At 41.9% G+C, this 18,958-nt stretch overlaps 1 protein-coding gene across 1 annotated transcript; it reads left to right on the top strand.

The window, feature by feature from the left end:
- Nucleotides 1-8,170: 8,170 nt before the first annotated feature.
- On the top strand, nucleotides 8,171-14,229 carry PRELID3B (PRELI domain containing 3B). The gene is made up of 6 exons (XM_056353653.1): nucleotides 8,171-8,353; nucleotides 9,145-9,313; nucleotides 9,686-9,775; nucleotides 10,376-10,446; nucleotides 11,301-11,403; nucleotides 12,098-14,229. Exons 1-6 carry the CDS (start codon nucleotides 8,322-8,324, stop codon nucleotides 12,215-12,217), a joined length of 585 nt encoding a protein of 194 aa, XP_056209628.1. The 5' UTR covers nucleotides 8,171-8,321; the 3' UTR covers nucleotides 12,218-14,229.
- The last annotated feature ends 4,729 nt before the right edge of the window (nucleotides 14,230-18,958 follow it).

The following is an 18,958-nucleotide window of genomic DNA, read 5'->3' as shown; positions in this document are numbered from 1 at the left end:
TGTTCAAATGAAAAGATAAAATGGCATGCTAAACAAAGTTGAGTATGATTTTAGTTTTATGATTACAAAGAACAAAAAGATCATACAACAGGGAGAAAACAGCTGCATTTTTCTAAAGTTATTAGGAACCTAATCAAGGCACCCTGAATGCTTTATAGCATGGATAATGTAAGACCATTGACGTTACTCATTGACTGCAATGATTTTGACTTTCTGCCCCATTTGATTTTCAAAAGGCTTTTTGAGGTACTGCTATGTTACCAGTTGTTCAAAAGTTCCCTCTTCCTAGTACCTACATACTTACCATATACAGTTCTAAAGCTACATTTAAAAAATTATTTGCTAAAAATTACCATCTGTTGATTTTTAGGAATTGATAATATTTGTCATAGCAGGTTCTTAACGCCTAAATTTGCATGAATAAATGTTTGTCAGTTTATTAAATGTAATTTTTCTCTCTTCTAGGCTTACTGATGCAAACTTTCTGGCATAGACAGCAGAGTCCTGTGATTTGTATATGCAATTCTGTGTAGACAGTGAGCAGAGCAAATGTGTTAATGTGTGTAAAAACTGAGCAAAGGAAGTGTCTGTGACTTGCTTCTAAACTTTTCTGTAGGGCAGGTACCTACCCAAAATGCACCCGACCATTGTAGATAATAAAAAGTTGACAGATCTGAAGCCTCGTGAGGGAGGGATGTGCTGCTGTCCTGTTCATGTGCTGTCACCCTACACAGGGATTCAGTGACTGTCAGGGAAATATGATCAAACTACATTTGCTATTATTGTCTGGTATTGAACTAGTTTATGCAACCTGGTAAATAATGTTGATGAATTAGTAATCTGACTGCTTTATTAAGTGGAAACACCAGTATGGAGACCTCCTTCCCACAAACAAATCTCAGATGGCTTTCAAAAGATCGTATGTTATTTTAGAGCTTAGAAATTATTTTGGGAGCCAGATTGTTTTAAATGTGTCAGAGAAAAAAATGAGCATAATTTTGAAACACGAAATAGATTTGCAATGGTATCGTTAAGAAATTATATCCCTTTTTTTTAGGTCCCCTTATCACCATGCTAGAGAATAGCAGCACTTTTGGACTATGGCTTTTGTACAACAGTTGTGTATGCATACACATATATGAAAGATTTAAGCAGTAGAAATATAATATATATTAAGAAACTCCAGGAAGAATCTTTTTGTGCAGTCAGTATTGGAAAAAAAATTGTCAATCTGCATATAAATCTAGGGAAAGGAGTTAGTACCCTACTGGTTTTAGTCATAAGAAGGATGAAAGTGTATCTCCCCTTTTTTATGATACAGGAAATAGAATATTGCAGCTGAGAATGAACAATTCTCGTTATATACTCTGCCTTTTGTATCACACTTTTTCCCCAAAAAGATAAGAAAAGCCATCTGAGACAAACTTCTATATCGTAGTTTGCACTCACTGCACTGCATTTCATTTCTGCAATAAGACATGTACTCACAAGTGATTAATAGTACATAGAATCAAATTGTGTGAGTCTGGGTTTGATATTGCCCCATGAGCAACTGACTTCTCTGTCCTTTATTTCCACTCCATAGGTTTACATGTGGTTTAAATTCCTGACATAAAAGAGTGATTTGGAAACTTTCTGACCAGGCAACCAGATCTTCTGAATCTTTACAGTCTCGCAGGGTTCCTGCTGCCTGTATTTCACTTGTCTTTGTGATGAAGGCAAACGTTGAAGGTGAGCGTACAAAGATGCTAGAAGGTTGTTATTTATATACATGTTATCTGAAAACTTCTGGATTTTTTCAGTCCTTTTGGGAAGACAGTGGCAGAAGCAATGGATTTTTGGATTTTTTTATTACTCATTGTAGGTTACCTTACCTATGTCAGAGGTCAGATTGGAAATTACAGCCCCTTTTACCCTTTAACTAGCAGAAGATGAGTACAGATCACTACCATGTCGGAGCGGTGGCACTTTCCTCGGGTGTAGAGTACTACAGTGCATACGTGCAGGGCCATTTAGGCTACACTTTCAGAAATTATTTTAAGTGGTCTAAGATGCTGTTGTCGAAAGGACCGTTGTGGCCATATGTTCCTGTCTCCTCCATTTTTCTGCTGCTGAAGTCACACAGCTGATCAGCCAGTTACAGCAGTAAACTGGTCCAGCAGTAAGTCAGGTCTTTGTTGTAAGTTTCAGTTTCTACCAAATTAACCATGTTTAACTAGAAGACATAAAATAGGAATTTAAAAAAAAATAATAATTTGGGGATGCTTCTTTGCTTTTATGTTGAGTTTTCATTAATATTTTTGAAGTACTGAAAAAAGGGCCTGGATGTATCTTTCTAATTTGTTTCAAGCAAGGAATTTCTGCCTAGATCACATCTTAACGTGGAAGCAAAGGAACAATTTATTTCTGCGGAAAAATAGGCTGTGGATTTAGGGGTGGGCAGCCCTTTGAGAGTGGCTGCTGCCGGGACGCAGAATCAGAGTAGGGATCTTGCCCCCTTTCGTACGGTAACGCTTAGCGCTGCGGTACTCCGAGGTGAGTTTGCTTGCGAAGGGCGGAGTAGAGTCCCTTCCCTCCGGCGGAGCAACAAGCAGCAAGGCTTCATGTAGGGAACCTCGTGGAAACGCAGCCCCCTCTTGTGGTTTTTGCATACGGCAGGCATGAATCGAGTCAACTTCATTTCTGAATAAAAATAAATATACTTGGATCTTTTCTCTGAAAGCTGATATGTTACTGCTATTTCATCTCTTCTTAGGAGGTAATAGGTATTAGTCTCAGGATAGAAAATTATAATCTGCAAAAATTTTTATTTGCATTCCCTATGCAACTTGACAGCCATTTTCACCAGAACATGGGGGACTAGAGGAAAGGGATTTGTTGGCTATTTCTATAATCTGATTTTTCTTTAGATTGAGGGAGGAAGAGCCCTAAATACTAAAGAAGCGGGGAAAAGACTCTCCTCATTAACCAATAAAGTATAGAAACAAATACATGCATTTGGTTGCTTTACACAGTTCTGTTTTATTTTGGGTTGAACCAGATTGCGTGATACTAACAAATACCAAGTCAGCATTTGCTAGTGGATGATGAACAAATGTACTGAATTTAGAAAACTGTTGAATGTCTAGCTAAAACCAAGCTATGACTCCAGTAGGCACAGCATTGGCTCCATCAGCCCCGACCACTTGCTCTTGCAACCTCACTGCCTCCTCTGCCGCACTAGCACAGCCTTTCTGTGATTTTTCAGTTCCATTCATGGTTCACTGTGCAGAAAGCAGAAATTCACCTGCATTGTTCCCTTACAGCGCTCGTCCTGGCCACTCTGAGCAGCCATTCCACAGCAACAGGAATAGCGGCTCAAGAATGGGAGTAACGGACCTCAGATGGCATCTGTCCCGGCCAGTTTAAACAGCTTTGACAGAACTTGAGAAATCGTTGTGTATAGTTCGACAGTGCAGCAACTTTGACTGAGGCAGGTAGCTTTAAGGTAGTGTAGAGCTCAGTGGTCTTAAACACTGTTTGCTGCATTCCTACCCCTTCCCTCTGCCCTGGGTCAAATGATGAGCCCAGACATCAGCTGTGACAAGGAATTTGGCACTACATCAGTTATGAAGAAGGAAGGTGAAAGGGTACGGAGCAGGAGACCAGCGTGCTGAAGCAGTAGGAAGCAGCTGTTAGAGCTCAACATCAGCAGTCAAACTGGTAATGCCACGCATAGGGTAAAAACCTGGTAAAGAATGGTGGCTATTTCAATAAAACCACATTTTCAGTATTGAAGAGGAAATATTTTTATTCCATCTGTGTTTCTTTGAAGAGAGAAAGAGGTGCACTGGAGCATCTGAGCGCTTATCCATGATATAGTTTGAGTCCTGACCTTGTAAATGTACCATCATGTAAATTCATTTGCAACTAACGCCATGTTTTCAGGATGCGATTCATTGTGTAGTGGTGGCATTTCCCCATTAGTGTCTCCTTTTGATACTAATAAGAAATCTGGAAGCATCAAAATGACTTGAACAAAACTCCTATTAAAGTATGAGCAAAAACTAGAGGAGCTGGTACTACCCTATATTGAGATATTGCTATGCTTTCTTTCTGAAAAGAATAGTAACTGCTTATTAAAAGTACAATTTGAGGTGACCTTTTCATACAGAGATGTATAATGACTTGCAAGGCTTTAAAGGGCTGATTCTGGAAGCACTGAAAAGAGCACTTTGCTATCCAACAAAGCTTTTTTAACAAGTACATACAGGAAAATACAGCCGAGCACTAGCAGCTTTGTATACTGAACTGACTGCTGGTGGTGAAAGAGCGCTCACAGATGGGGTAGTCATTAAGAACTGTATCATGGAAGTCATTGAAGAGGTATGTCTGGAAAAGGAAATGTTGATAATGTCAGTTTTCTGCCCGCTGATAAAGAGTGGGAACTTGTTTTTTCCAGCTCAAGAAAAGGGCAAGAATTTTGAATGGTCTTCATTAATACTGCATCCAAATACTAATATTTCACACACATTAAAACTTTTAATTTCAGATGAAGGAACTGGTGCTGTATTATGTACATTATATATAACGTATTATATATTAGCTATATTTCAGAGTATGACAGGGGGAAAAATACACCACCAAATACGTTTTTCTTAAGTGTGTGAAACAGAATCACAGAATCATTCAGGTTGGAAAAGGCCTTTGAGATCATGGAGCCCAACCGTTAACCCGGTGCTGCCAAGCCCACCACCAACCCACGTCCCTGAGCGCCACATCTACGTGTCCTTTAACCCCCCCAGGGCTGGTGACTCCACCACGTCCCTGGGCAGCCTGTCCCAGTGCTGGGCCACCCTCTGGGGAAGGAATTTTCCCTAATATCCAACCTAAACCGTTCCCGGCCCTGGACACGCTCCAGCCCCTCAGGGTCTGTCCTGCAGGAGGGGCCCGAGCTGGGCACAGGGTTCGAGTGGCCTCAGCAGGGCCGAGCCCAGGGGGACGGTCGCCGCCCTGGCCCTGCTGGCCACACCGTCTGGGACACGAGCCGGGCTGCTGCTGGCCGCCTTGGCCACCTGGGCACTCTACCAGCGCATGCCCAGTTGGCTGTTGACCAGCAACCCCAGGGCCTTTTCTGCCAGGAAAAAAAATTGTAAACTTGTAGTAAACTTTCCGCAGTTGTCATTTGATAACTCTGAAGTGTTGTGATACATGAAGCAGGGTAAGCAACGAGAGCTCATATCCTGCCCATGCCAAGGAAGTGCCCAGTTAAATACAGAACTTTCCCCACTTACTCTTCACTGTTTCAGCCTTCTGCAGTCTTACCACTGTAAAATGTGGTTGTGGTGATCCATTATGAAGGCCACTTCTGACTTTCATTCAGAAGTGCAGCTTCAGTCACTGCCATTGTCACCAAAACCTTTTCGGTTCTGAATTCAGTGACACTTAGTACTGCAGAGTGGTCGGGTTGATCTCTAGGATTAAAGCTTTGAACCAGGATGGTGTTCGCTTTTCTAAGTGTGATACAACACCTGTATTTTTCTTACAGAATGCTAAATTCACAATCGTCTAAGCCTGAGTGGGTTTGACAGTCTGGGGGTTTTGTGGCCATTGTGGAGTGCATGAATGATCTGGACCTACTGCTGGAGATAAAGTGGCTTTTGGCTTGTGAGCTATTTCCTGACATTTATGCTTTTCGGTCAAAACGATGGGATATTTTACGAGGCTGCTTAAAGGGGACAACTCACACCTCCGTGCTGGCAAATGCGGGTCTGAAAGTACAAAATCATAATGCCTTGTTCTGCAAGTAAATTCATGGGGACCTTAGAGCACTTTCATACACAACGGCAAAAGCCATTTCAAGTCTTTCTTGGTCGCGCCAAGAAGATTGCCCTGCTGAAATCTATGTGAGGCATATAATCACACGGCCCATCTCACGCATCAGCTGCATTTAGCAGAGTCATAAGCAAATACACCCTGAAAGATATATATGAACTAAGTAATCTGACCATGGGTTTCCACAGATTTTATATTCTTTTGTAGATGTCTGTTATGGTCCTTAATGATTATCTTGGTAGTATCTGGGGCTGAACAAACTTAACTGAAAGAATGTTTTCTTTTATTTCAATTATTAGAGGGATAGTCTCAACATACAGGGGAAAAATACAGAATTTTATAGTATTAAATTCTTGGTCATAAAAATGAACACAATATTGTCAAGATGCAGTATCATTAATGAAAAGAATTCTTATGTTTAGGTGTGCAACTTTTTCCCCTACAAACGAGCATTTTATTTTCCTAAAGTCTGGCTTTATTATTAATTATAATTTTGTTATTCCCTTTAAAAGTAGGCTTTATAAGTAGTTCAGCCCTTGATACCGCTCAAATACAGAAGCTTACTTGAACAAAACTCCTGTTAAAATAAACCGAAGTTTATATGAGCAAGAACTGCTGAGATCTAGCTCTGAATCTGCACCATATATTGACATGCTTCCTTCCTGGAGATGTAATTTTGCTTTGCCTCCAGTAGTTAACATTTCTTTTACAGAAAAAAAAAAAGATGAGAGGCCTAATGGGTAAGTGGTGGGTATCTGCTACATTGCCAATGTCTATTTCCACCTTCCACAACTACATATTGCACTCTGAGATCCCTCAAAATGCTTAGCATTTTTAACAATGTTTGCAAAATTCTCCAGTTGCAAAAATCACTCAGTGGGTATTAAGACTACAATGGATTTAGAACTGACTTGCATTCTCCCAGAAATAACTTTGTACACTAATAGATTACAAGCATGTTAACAATGTTTAGAAATAGTACCATGAGGTGGAAGGGTCAGGAAAAAATAAGATCAAGATCAGTCTCTCCAGCAAAAATGTACTTCCCTAAGAGCTCTCACTGAAGTATTTGCTACTGACTGAATCTGGTAGTTTATTATGAAATAGTAGCTGCTTGTATAATAGCTTTTGTATTCGATGTTCAGTGCGAACAACAAGAACACGCGGGACCATGGATTCAATGATCTTAAAGGTCATTTCCAACCTAAATGATTCTATGATTCTGTAATATTCACTGCATCTTTCCACAGACTGGCTGGGATTTCTGGCACTGCAGAAAGTTGCTAGAAATGTCAAGTAACCTATTTCTGGGAAATTTCCTTCTCCCCCTTTTCCAGTGAGGTGATTGCTATGCAGTTACGGGTACATCACAGCTCCTCGCCCGGTGAGAGTTGTGCCTATGAAATGCTGGGCTGCTGTCTCCCCGATTGAAAAAATACTCCTGCTACACAAACGCAAGTCACTTTCAACATTGTGATCTTGATAAATTTAGAAGAAAATGCTTGATGATGTGCCACAAAATGTACGCAGGTTTCTTTGTTGCTATAACTGATCTCTTACTGCTTTATTAGCCTCATCAACCACTTCTGGTTTATTCCCAGGATAATGAAGAGGAACAGTTCAGGACAGTTTTTTGAGACCCCTCTGTTCTGGAGCAGCCCGGCTGTTACAATGGGTCCTTAACACGGGAAGCAGCGCAAAGGCTGTTCTGTAACTGTTCGTTAGGGAGTGCCTCCCAGGCGGTACTTACAACACGAGTTGCTACGCCGCAGCCGGTCGGCCCGGCGGGGCACGGCTGTGGTCGCTGTGCACGGGCTCAGACACAGCCGGGCGCCCCCCGCACACCCCGCCACAGCCCGGAGCGCCGGGGCCGCCGCACCCGCTGCGCGCTCACGGCCGGGGGCCGGTCCATCCCGGCACAGCGGGGTGCCGCCCGCCGCCTGCCCCGCGGGCCCGTTCCGCCCGAGGCGGTAAGGGAAGGGCTCCCGGTGGCCCGAGCGAGCACACAGCACCGGAACTCCACCGCACCCGGTAACGCCCTGCGGACACCACCCGGCTGCACTCATGCAAGGAGCGCCCTGTGACACGGCAGCGTAACGGGGAACGCTTCCGCACGTAACGGAACCTCAGCTCCCAGCTGGCGGGAACCGCTCGCCACTCCCGGGGCAGACCCCGACGGTCGGGTCGGGTCGGCCCGGCCCCGCCCGCTGGGCCCGGGCCAGGCCGCCCCGCCACCGGAAGCCGCCCGCCACGGACCGGAAGCGGATCCGCCACGCGCCTGCCGCCACTCGGCCGCAGCGGCCCCGGGCCCTTAGGCCTGGCTCTCGCGCGGCGCGTGACCAGTGACGTCACCTCGGCGCCGCCCGGCGGTTGGGGCCCCGCGCCCCGGCGGTGGCTGCGCAGGCGCGGCGGCGGGCGGCGGCAGGGCCCGGCCCCGCGGGTGCAGAGCGGCCGGTGCCGGGACAGTGCGGAGCGTCGGCGCCCCCAGGCCCGCGCCCGCCGCCGCCATGAAGATCTGGACCTCGGAGCACGTATTCGAGTAAGCGCGGCGCGAGGGGGAGGCAGGGCCGGCCGCGGGGCCGGGGCCGAGGGAGTTGGCCGCCCCGGGCCGCTGGTCTCCGCCCCGGGCCGTTGGCCCCCGGGCCGGCCCCGCAGTCGCGGCTCGCTGGCCTGCACTGACCTTGGCCCCGCGCGACCTTGCCGCGCCGGGGCCGCCGCCGCGGGGAGCCGCTGGCGGGCTCTGGGCGGGCAGGCTGCCGGCCCCGGGCCGCCCGGGGCGGGGGGCAGCCCAGCCAGCCGAACGCGGGGCCCGCCGCCAGCTGCGGCGGTTCTGCGGAGAGGCAGCGGGTGAGGGTGCGGGGCCGCCGGCCGAGCGGGGCGGGAGGCGGAGCGGGAGGTGTACCTGTGCCGCGGCGGGTGAGGCGCTGCACGGTGGGGCTTGGGTGCTCCAAAACACCAGCGCTGAAAGATAACGCGAAGAAAGTCGGTGTTAGAAGAAAGGAACAGCTTCCTAAATTAGTATTAGCGGAACCTGGAAAGAAATTGCGGTTTTACGGCGTTATGTCACAGGGGAATCACTGGTAGCAAATTGTAAGCCAGGAGGCAGTGGAACTCGGGGGTCCTGATCAGTCAGGTGTGTTGTGTGCCGAACCTGCACATACCGCTATCCGATCCACAGCAGAGATGTCTTCCTCAAGGGAATGGTATCTGTAGGGTTGAGAACTGGAAATTTAACTGCTTTAAATATATAAATCAATGTGTTCGGTGTTAATAGAAATCCTATTACAAAATGAAGGTGTGCAACTTTGTGGCTTGATTCTGTTTGGGCAGTCACCCCTGGGAAACGGTAACGACGGCTGCCATGCAGAAATACCCGAACCCCATGAACCCCAGCGTGGTGGGAGTCGATGTCCTGGACCGGCACATAGACCCCAGCGGGAAGCTGCACAGCCACAGGCTGCTCAGCACGGAGTGGGGAATACCCTCCATCGTGAAATCGGTGCGTACTGTGTCACAGAGCTTGAAGAGGGTGCCAAGGGAAGGGAAGCTTACGGACCAGGTGTGGTAGTAGACTTAAATCATTTTGTAACTTTAATGCCTTACAAATACAAGCATTTACATATTGGGGAAAACTCAACAGCAGTACACACAGTGACTTCCTGATAACCAAAAGTTGCCTAAATCTTAGATTGCTTCTACTGTGAAAATGAGATTTGTCTCACCTGAATAGTTTTAATGTTAAGCTGAACCCTAATTCTGTTGTATTGGTGTCTGTCCCATACAATAACCACTACTTATCCATTTAAAGGCACTATAAAAAGTTGCAGTTGATTAGCATTATTAATTCCTTGTGTGATTGTCTGTCTTCTAGCTCATTGGCACGTGCAGAACAAAGACATATGTTCAGGAGCACTCCGTTGTTGACCCAGTGAAAAAAACAATGGAGCTTAAATCCAGTAATGTAAGTAGCTGTGTTTGCGCAGTTGAAATAGATTACGGATTATAATAATACCTTGTAAATTTAGAAAGGAAAATAGTCTTGAAAATTGCACTTGAACACTACAAGTAAAGCCTTTAAGTAATGTGTTGGCTGGCTCTGTTTTTCAGAAAGGAGCTACTAGGTTTTTGGAACTTGTTGGGACTGAAGTATCTGAACAGACTGAGCTGGACAGGAGTAATTGTGGGGGCAGCAGGGAGGGATGTTATGAAAAAAAAAAATTAAAAGCCATTTGGTGTACGCTGTCACAGTTTCCTTGTCACGCAGCGTTTTGCGCCTTGTTCTACTCCCATCAGTCTGGTCCCACTGCTGAAGTGTTCATATGAATGGCAGTTCTTACACATGGCAGTGTGTACTGGTAAATGATTCAAAAACTTAAGGAGAGGGAACTAGATCAGCAAATGCTGAACTTGGAGATTTCTCTATCTTGTTCTACAACACTAATACTTGCAGGGGAACTATAATATTTAAATCAGATACAAGCATTAATTTTGAAATGCATTTTTATTTACTACATTCCTTTAATATTTTTATCAAGGGGTAATCCTGTCTTGTATTTTACAGATTTCATTTACAAACCTAGTGTCAGTAGATGAGAGGCTTGTCTATAAACCACACCCTCACGAACCAGACAAGTAAGTACCTCTTTGTTCTGAGATTGCCCTGAAGTAGACTTTGGCATTGAAAATTTTCATGGTTTCCCTTGAGCAGATGACATTTACATCACTTCTACTATGGTAACTTGTCTAAAAAATAATTAAATGGACTGTCACTTTCTTGAGTGGCAGAAGTGCTTCTGCAGAGCAGTACTGGGAAACTTGGTGTCATGCTGTTTTGGAGTCCAGTTCAGATCAGCTTTTCAGGGAGTTGTCCTGTGTCCTGTCTGTAACTGAGTTTGTATACATCTTCAGTTAGCAGCACCTTATTTTTGATCTCTTCATCGGCCTCAGCACAGAACCTGCACTAGTAGACAATCTATCTGGCTTTAGTCTATAATTTTGGAGGTTTGGGGGCTGGGTTGGTTTGTTTTTTCTTACGTTTAATGCTTACTGAGTCTATACTGCTGGAGCTAGTGGTAAGTGAAAGGTCTTTCTAGGGATTCTAACATAAGAAGCTTTTCCTCTCATGACAGTCAGAAATATTAAATCCCTGTTGTTGAAGGAGGGATGTGTTAATACTGTTTTCCCAGTATACCTTTGCTCCAGATCTGTTGTTTCCACACTGAACTTCCTGCTGCTAAAGCTGGAAGTAGTTGACTGCCACAAAAGGACACTTGGACTTAGTGGGAACTCCTAGTTTTTATTTTATGAGTAGAAGCATAAAGCAGTTAAGCACTGTGGAAGTGGGTTGTGTTTATGGGGCAAGAAGTTCTGTGTTATACAGCGAAGCTGATGAGGGAATGTAGTTGTTGGGGAGGAGCAAGTTTCTTTCAGCAATGCATTCTTTTCTAAACTCTTCAGAATAATTCAGTTCCTGCTCTCTGTTTCAGAACCATTTTGACACAAGAAGCAATAATATCTGTAAAAGGTGTCAGTCTCAGCAGTTACCTAGAAGGGCTAATGGCAAACACAATTTCTTCCAATGCTAATAAAGTAAGTATGTCCCGTGTGTAAAATGTGTGACCACTGGCTAAATGACAAAGGGAATAAAAATACCCATTTTACTTTTTGGCTTTGTTGGCAATCTTAGGAAGGGTCTGCATAGTTCTGCTGCCTTTATTGTAGAGTATGTAGAGTACTGTAGTTATTGCTCAGCTTGCTGAACTACTTCTCTGTGAATGGAGATGATAAATTACCAGCAATGCTGTCTGAATCTTCACTGGAAAAAACATCTCCACTCAAATAATAGTCTGGTGCTGTCACTCTTTTGCTGCTCTCTTGATGCCATCCTATTAATTTTTGCTATTAAAAAAGGATATACATCCAGACAGGTCTGAAGTAGTTATGTGGGAGTAATGAAAATTGTGGTTTAGTTGAGAGTCTGTCCTTTGGGAATGCAAAGGTATCTTGAGTTCAGCTTCAAGAATGATAAAACAATCTGGGTAAAGAGTCTTTTGTGGTTCATAATGTGAGCACTGCTGACATAAGGAATTTTTTCATGAAATGTAAGGCAGTACATGTTCCTGCAGTACTGTGGTTATTGAAGTAAAAAAAAATAACCGCAGAGGCCTGTATTTCTGTACCTTTTCTTCCTTTTCAACTACTGTGTCTAGTCATTTTCAGTAAGATAGGGATTAACCTATTTACTTATTTACCAATACACTGATAAATTTGTCTTTAACTGTAGGGCCGTGAAGCATTGGAATGGGTAATTAATAGACTGAATGCTGAAATTGAAGAGTTCACAGCTTCAGCAAGAGGAACCATGAGGAATTCAATGGCAGCAGCAGCATTTGTAGAGAAATGATAGTAAATATACCTGTATTTACTAATGAGATTTAACAATCTGAAGCTTCTCTCCAAATCTGAATACATGTATCCTTTGTTATTTAAAGGCATACCTGTATATTAGGCATGTTTCAAATTTAATTTGGAGAAGAGCTGAATTCTTACTAATGAGGTTGATACGTAAAGCCTGGTTAGTGTATTGGTTCAGCTGGACCGAACTTCGGTTACAGATGAAGAAATAATTTTCAAATATAGTTCCTGTATTTACATGAACACTAACTTATAATGTTTTCGGGTATGAAATAGCTTCATTTAGCGATGAGGCTGTATGTGGTGAAGACTGGCATGTTAAGTTAACTTCTGTGGAATTTTTATTTTTGTGTGACTTACGGACTACCTCTTTTCGGACCAAACCCAAAATTAAGCAGAATGGTTTGTTCCAGCATTGTTCGGTTTGTTAATTTTTGATAGTTGTATGATACAACTTGGTTTAATAGAAAGCTTATTACTTGATGCTTGAAATACAAAAGAATGTACAAAATATTTTTTGATAAGCTTTTTAACTTGTTTGACTGGTTGAGCTAATATGGTACTCGAATTGTTTTTCAGTGAACATAGGTAAAACATATGAAGTGTCTCTTACCTACTAAGACCTAAATTCCATTCTGAAATGCAACATTAATGAGCTGGCTGTGCAGTAACTTAAAAATTTATCTTAAATTTCTATAAGAAAAGTATCTCCGTTTCTAAAAGCCCAGTAAATAAAGGGGTACAATAAACATAGAGCTTTAAAATCTTGCAAGCTGCCAGGGCATTTATGAATAGTAGATGTTCACTTCAAAATTTCGAAGAACCACATAAAGGACTATAAAAACCTTTTTGAAGTTGGTTAAGGAGATACCTAAACGTAAGAGGAAGTAATATTAAAAAATGTTAACGATATGCTCATTAAATTGATCACGCTCCAAAAATAACCTGTGACATCAGCTAAATACGGTGTTGTCCTTTAAAGTGTTCTAAGTTCCAGAAGTTCCTTTACATTTTGAACTAATTTGCTCACAATACAAGGCTCTCTAAATTTAAACCTTGAGACTAAAAAGTTTTCTACAGTTTGTGTTTGTTTCTTGGTACTCATTAGATTCTTGGTACTGTCACCAGTCATTAGTTGCAGGAACTTAAAGGTCAGACCTTGACATCCTTCCTTCCATAGTGTACCAGTCTGCTGGTAGTCCTGTTGACTGCAGCAGGGGCTGCCTGTCCCATGAGGCTCCTTCAGTATGAAGGAAAAAAGGAAAGGCAGAGCCCTGAATTACCAGATGTGTGTATTTTGGTGCCAGAGGCTTTTCCTGGAATTTTGGTTCTAAGCTTACAAGTAATTTCAAGACTCTCTTAGCCTTAAAGAACTGTAATGTCACCTGTCCCAGCATATTTTATGTTGCATGCCATCTCTGTTACATCAGAATTGCCTATTGAATAGTGGCTGCTGCATAGGGAACCACAGCTCATTTGAAGTGGTAACACATGGGAACACATTCTTCTGCAAGATTTGTGTAGGGGGAAGAAAACAGGTGTATATATACAACTTCTAAAAATTTAACTATTCTACATATTTTTCTAAAAAGAAATGGTTTGAGACTACCTTACTAAATGGAAATAACTGAGTTTTGCCATGCTTTTACAGCATGTTATTACAACTGAAACAGCATTTAAATTTAAAAAGTGTGTGAAACCATTTCTGATAAAAATGCAATGCTTGAAACTCATTTTAAATGTTTGTTTAGCCATTAGCATCACTTGGTATTTTAAAGTCAATTTTTTTTCTTTTCCTAATTTTTCTGCACTAAGGACTGCATAGTATAAACTCACAGTTTGCCCTTGCACTGAAAAAAAAAATGTGTAATTTTTGCAAGCATTCACCAACTTTTTGAAAGGTCGTTATTATCTTTCATTTATATGCCTGCATTTTCATTCTGTCAGAGAGTATGACTTTCTGTATGTGGCGCTTTTGAAATAAAATTTTATCTGAATTCTAGCTAGTTCCTGAAACTTTCTGATCTATTTGTTTTTTATAACTGATATGTAAGTAATTAAAATTAGAGGGGTGAAGAGGTACTCTGGTGTTAGTATCTTCTTTTATTGAAATGCATATCCTAAAATGCACATTTACAGCTGCTGTGGTCTTTTTTTTTTTTCTTCTTTAACTGCTTTTTTGCAAATCTGACACGTTAACTAGTGACCTTGCTAAATCCTGTAGAAAGATTTTAAATCTCTGGACTGAGATTCATATTTACCTGTTAAGGAATATGTCTCAGCAGACGGAATCTAGTGCTTGCTGTTCTTAAGAGCAGAAGAGAACAAAATGTTTGGGTCCTGACAGTCATGTAACAGCTTGTCTGTTTACCCCCAATTCTCACAGTGGGAGACTGCACCTAAAGTAGCTTTGCTTGATGGGGAGTGGGGGGCTGCGTGTGCAGCAGTTACGGTGTATGTGCTGTCTTATCGCAGGGGAAGGAAGAAGACAACCTGCCCTGTGCTCGGTGTGTGTACCTACTTGGCTGGTTTCTTCGCCAGCCACTTCAGCAAGTCATGTGTTCCCTGTGGATCAGCTTCACAGTGCTCTGCAGGGCAGTGTCAGGGCTGGCGATGCTCCGATGAATTGCAGTGCTATAGATGAATGTGCCGGTAACTGCAGTGAGCGTGACCTGAGGAAGTGCAGAGAAGCTGTGGGTTCTGGTGGGTAGAAGGAGCTGAGAAGGTGGGTGAGAGAAAGGAGCTACAGCTGGAAGGAAAAACTGAAGGACTAGGAAGAAACAATAAGGGGGGGGGGGCGGGATGTAAGGGGCAGAGGTGCAGGAATGAGATTATGTTGTGAGTAAATCAGTGGTGTGGTCTGTGGTGGATCCCTACCTGATTCAGCTTGCCTAAACGGTTTCATGTTTTGCCATATCTGCAGATTCAGGCTTTTAAATTAGTAAAACTTCAAACTTGCTCACATAACTTTGCTGAGAAATAGAAGTGAGCAAGCTTTTGATCCAAAGCTCAATGACCTGGAGAATATTTAAGATGGCATTGTTAAATCTTTTGTTCTCACTGCTCACCTGAAGTTTTCAGTAATTACTAGGTTTCCTTGCTGTTACTTGTCTTAATTATTTTGGATGACTTTCTTACACTCCTGTGACCCTTAAGTACTCCCTGTATTTAATACTAAGGATTTCTGACAGAAGGAGGGACATGCTACAAGTCTCCAAAGCATCCTTCTAAAATAAATTGAATCTAGAAGTGCTATTACAGTTTATTTAAAAACAGAAGTTTAAATTGCAGTAGCTGGAAGTTTGAGGTCTTGGGAACCTTAATGCCCTCTTCTGTTGAGACTGAACACTGGCATCATCTGCCAGTTCTACCGGAAACACATTGCTATTGAATTCTCAAATATTTATATAGACATTGCCATATGCTTGTGGAAAGATTCTTCTGAATGAAACTGCTTAGCTGATTTGTATCTAAAAGTTGAAACGGGGAATGCAAAAATTACTTTTCCTCAGGTACGATATAAGAATTGACCATATCAGTGGTGGGATTTTGGCATTAATTTAGTAAATATTTTTTTACTGTAAATTACACTGACCTTTTCCTTCACTTCTTGATTTAGACAGGCTCAGGATGGTTAAAGTACAAGTATAATGAATTAACTTGTTTTACCTTAACTGCAAGGCGTTCAAAGAACAGATCTATAGGGTTTAGATCTTTTTCAATGGTGTGTAGTCGTCTAGCTTCCATGTACCCATCTGCACTATAAACTTGTTGAAGACTTGTGTTTGTGCACCTTGCTAATTGCCTATTACTCTCATGTTCTGCAAGGTACTGCAGTTGACAATCTGAAATAATGAAAGCTGCTACCATGGAAGAAAGCAAAATCCTAACTTACTGTGACACTAATGACTTGTGTCTATATGAACACTAAAATAATACCACTTTCTTCAGTCAGCAATAGAAATGCAGACTTTTAAAAAGGCTTAATTTATCTGAGAAGTATTTCTTGTTGCTGACAATGGGTGTCAGCACCTGTTCAGTTATATAGCAGTTAACTATAAATGTAAACCAGTGGGTTTTTTTAGAAGAAACAGAAAAAACTTCAACCACTGTTTCCTACAACATTGCTGATCTGTCTGTTGTGGTCTGTCCTTGCAGTTACGCTGGACTGTACAGTTTATTTCCAATAAATGTCATATACGGTAAACCTAAGCACCCTTGTCTGGTAACTGCAACCTTTCAAAGCCCCCTGGCGCTGACAGTCAGTTCCAAAGATCACATCCCGTAGAGGTTCACGTTTATAGAACTGAAGAATGCCAACGAAGAGAGCTTGTGCAAAAGCACCAAGCTGTTTTAGAATCCTTCTGTTTCTCAAGGTGAAGGTTTTTTTACTTACACAGAACCTGATAATTTCTTTCTCAAATAATTTGATAGCTTAGCTTTATATGTTGTCATGGAATTCAACTATTCTCAAGGTGGGGTTACATGTTACAATTAAGCTGAACTAATTGCTTACCTTCAAGGAAAGGAAACAATCCTGTGTCTGCCAGCCTTCTCACTCCTGGCTGTCCTGTCCTACTTCTTCCCTTGCACTGAAGGTGTGGTCTTCACACCCTTTGCTGAGCCAAAAAGCCATGAATATGAGAAGTGATAGAACCTTTATGCAGCCAGCACCAGGGTGAGACACATGGAAAGGACAGAAATGGAGGATCCTATCTATGGGAAGCTCTTGTCTGGGTGGGCTGAAATCCTATTGTCTCTGCAATGTGCATTACAGTAATTTCATATTGCATCTACTAGAAAGAGTATTTGATGCTGTAAACAATGTATTTTAACAGTAAAAGTTATTTTTAAAGTTATTTTAACAGTAAAAATTCGTTTTGTAAAACAGTAACATTTTTAAGTTAAAAGCCTTTCTTCTCAGACACATACATCACAAGATGGCTTTTATACATTTTCCTTTCTCAGGTTTGACAGTCCTTTAATCAAAAAGATTAAAAACACTGAAATAAACAAAATAGCATCAGCTGGATAACATATATTATCCAGCTGCATATATCACCTACAGTATACCAAAATGAACAACATATGTAGTAAATATGGGGGTTTTTGCCTTTTTACACCAAATTAAATGAAACAATTATTCCTGCTGTAAATTTTGTTATTTCTAGAGCCTGTTCAACTTTTTGGACACCCTGGTAAGAAATCTGTTTTATAACATGGCAAGAAGCATCATTTGGGTGAGTTCTTGTTAATGGGGTTTTGGGGGACTATGTAGATATTATTCACCTGTGAGAGAACTGCTTTGGTTTATCTAGACTTAAACTCATTTACATATAGCAGCTGCAGCAAAATCTAGTAGGTATGTTGTGAAACTGGGAGTAAGGGAGTGTGTATCAGAACCCACACTTGGAATTTATTTGTATTTTATAGTCATGTCATATTCTGAATTATCTAACTGAAGTACTAGAAGCCCATAACCTTCCTAGCCAGAGTTTTTTCTCTATAATTCCCAGTTTTGAGGGACACCCAGCAAGCAATGCAACTTCACTGCTTTTCCTGCGCAAGAACAGACAGAACAAATGGAAGCAGGGTGTGACTGCACAGATGCTGTTATTTCCCTGTCTGCAAAGTGAGATGCAATAATGGCCCTTACTCATCTAGGATCCTCAGTCTCCCTTGTCTTTCAAAGAAGCGTAAGCACCTATAAGACAAAAATTTCTGAGAACAGGCTCCAGCCACTGATGTCACCTAGGTGTTTTTAAAACTTCTATTCAATATTGTTATTAACTGTGTTTTACAGTATCATGCTATTTTGTTGGAACAGCATTTAAAAAGTAACATAGCTAACAAAAGTAATTAAAGACATTAAAATAGGAAGTAATGCAAAAGATTCTCACAACTTGAGTGTACCTGAATTCTGCTCTGCAGATCCTGGGTCCCTCCAGAGACTAATTATGCCAGGTTTTGTAGAATGGGCAGCTGAGAACTGGGATGACACTGCAAAATTATTTTTACTTTGAATCCAGGTGTCCAAAAGTTGAAAATTAATGTCTTCATCTGCTTCAACAACTAACCTTCAAAATGTTGTCCCGTAATAGGAAACAGCATAGAACTGCAATTTTATCTTAAGATTAGAGCTGATTTCAGAGTATGTTTTCTGCCGATGCTCTTTGCAGTGCTGCACTTGGACAAGAGGGGATTTAACAGGCAATGACCCGCTTTGTCATCAGCACGGCATGATTTCCAGTAGCTGTGGAACAGATTAGGGTCAGCAGCAGAGAGAACAGCAGAGCTTTACCAGCACAGCCCAGTATGGCTTACACAGGCAGAGAAAGGACATAAATCCACAGCTATCAAAGGTAGGAAGCATTATTACTAACCTGTACATTTTATACAGTAGTGACCATAATTCCATGTTTCTTTATAGTGTTATTTTGTAGTAAAATGTACAATAAATTTGCCATTTTAAATTAAGGCAGAAGGAATGCAGTGAAGAGATGACAATTTATAGTCTGTTGGAAATCACATTGATACTGGCTTTCTATTGTATTGTAATTTACCTGTTGTATAATTATTTGTTCTCCCCTGTACAATGCATTTGAGAAACTTTTAAGATTAACAGTGAAGTCAGTCACAAAATGATAGTGTTGTTAGATAGCAAGAGATTTCTTTTAAGGGGTTAATTATTGCTATTGTTTTATTAAGAATATAGGGCAGCAAGCAAGCA

This window comes from Falco biarmicus, chromosome 10 (assembly GCF_023638135.1).
Source record: "Falco biarmicus isolate bFalBia1 chromosome 10, bFalBia1.pri, whole genome shotgun sequence".
In the NCBI taxonomy this organism is placed as follows: Eukaryota; Metazoa; Chordata; class Aves; order Falconiformes; family Falconidae; genus Falco; species Falco biarmicus.
The sequence above is the reverse complement of the archived record's forward strand: the minus strand, read 5'-3'. Positions and strand labels throughout refer to the sequence as shown.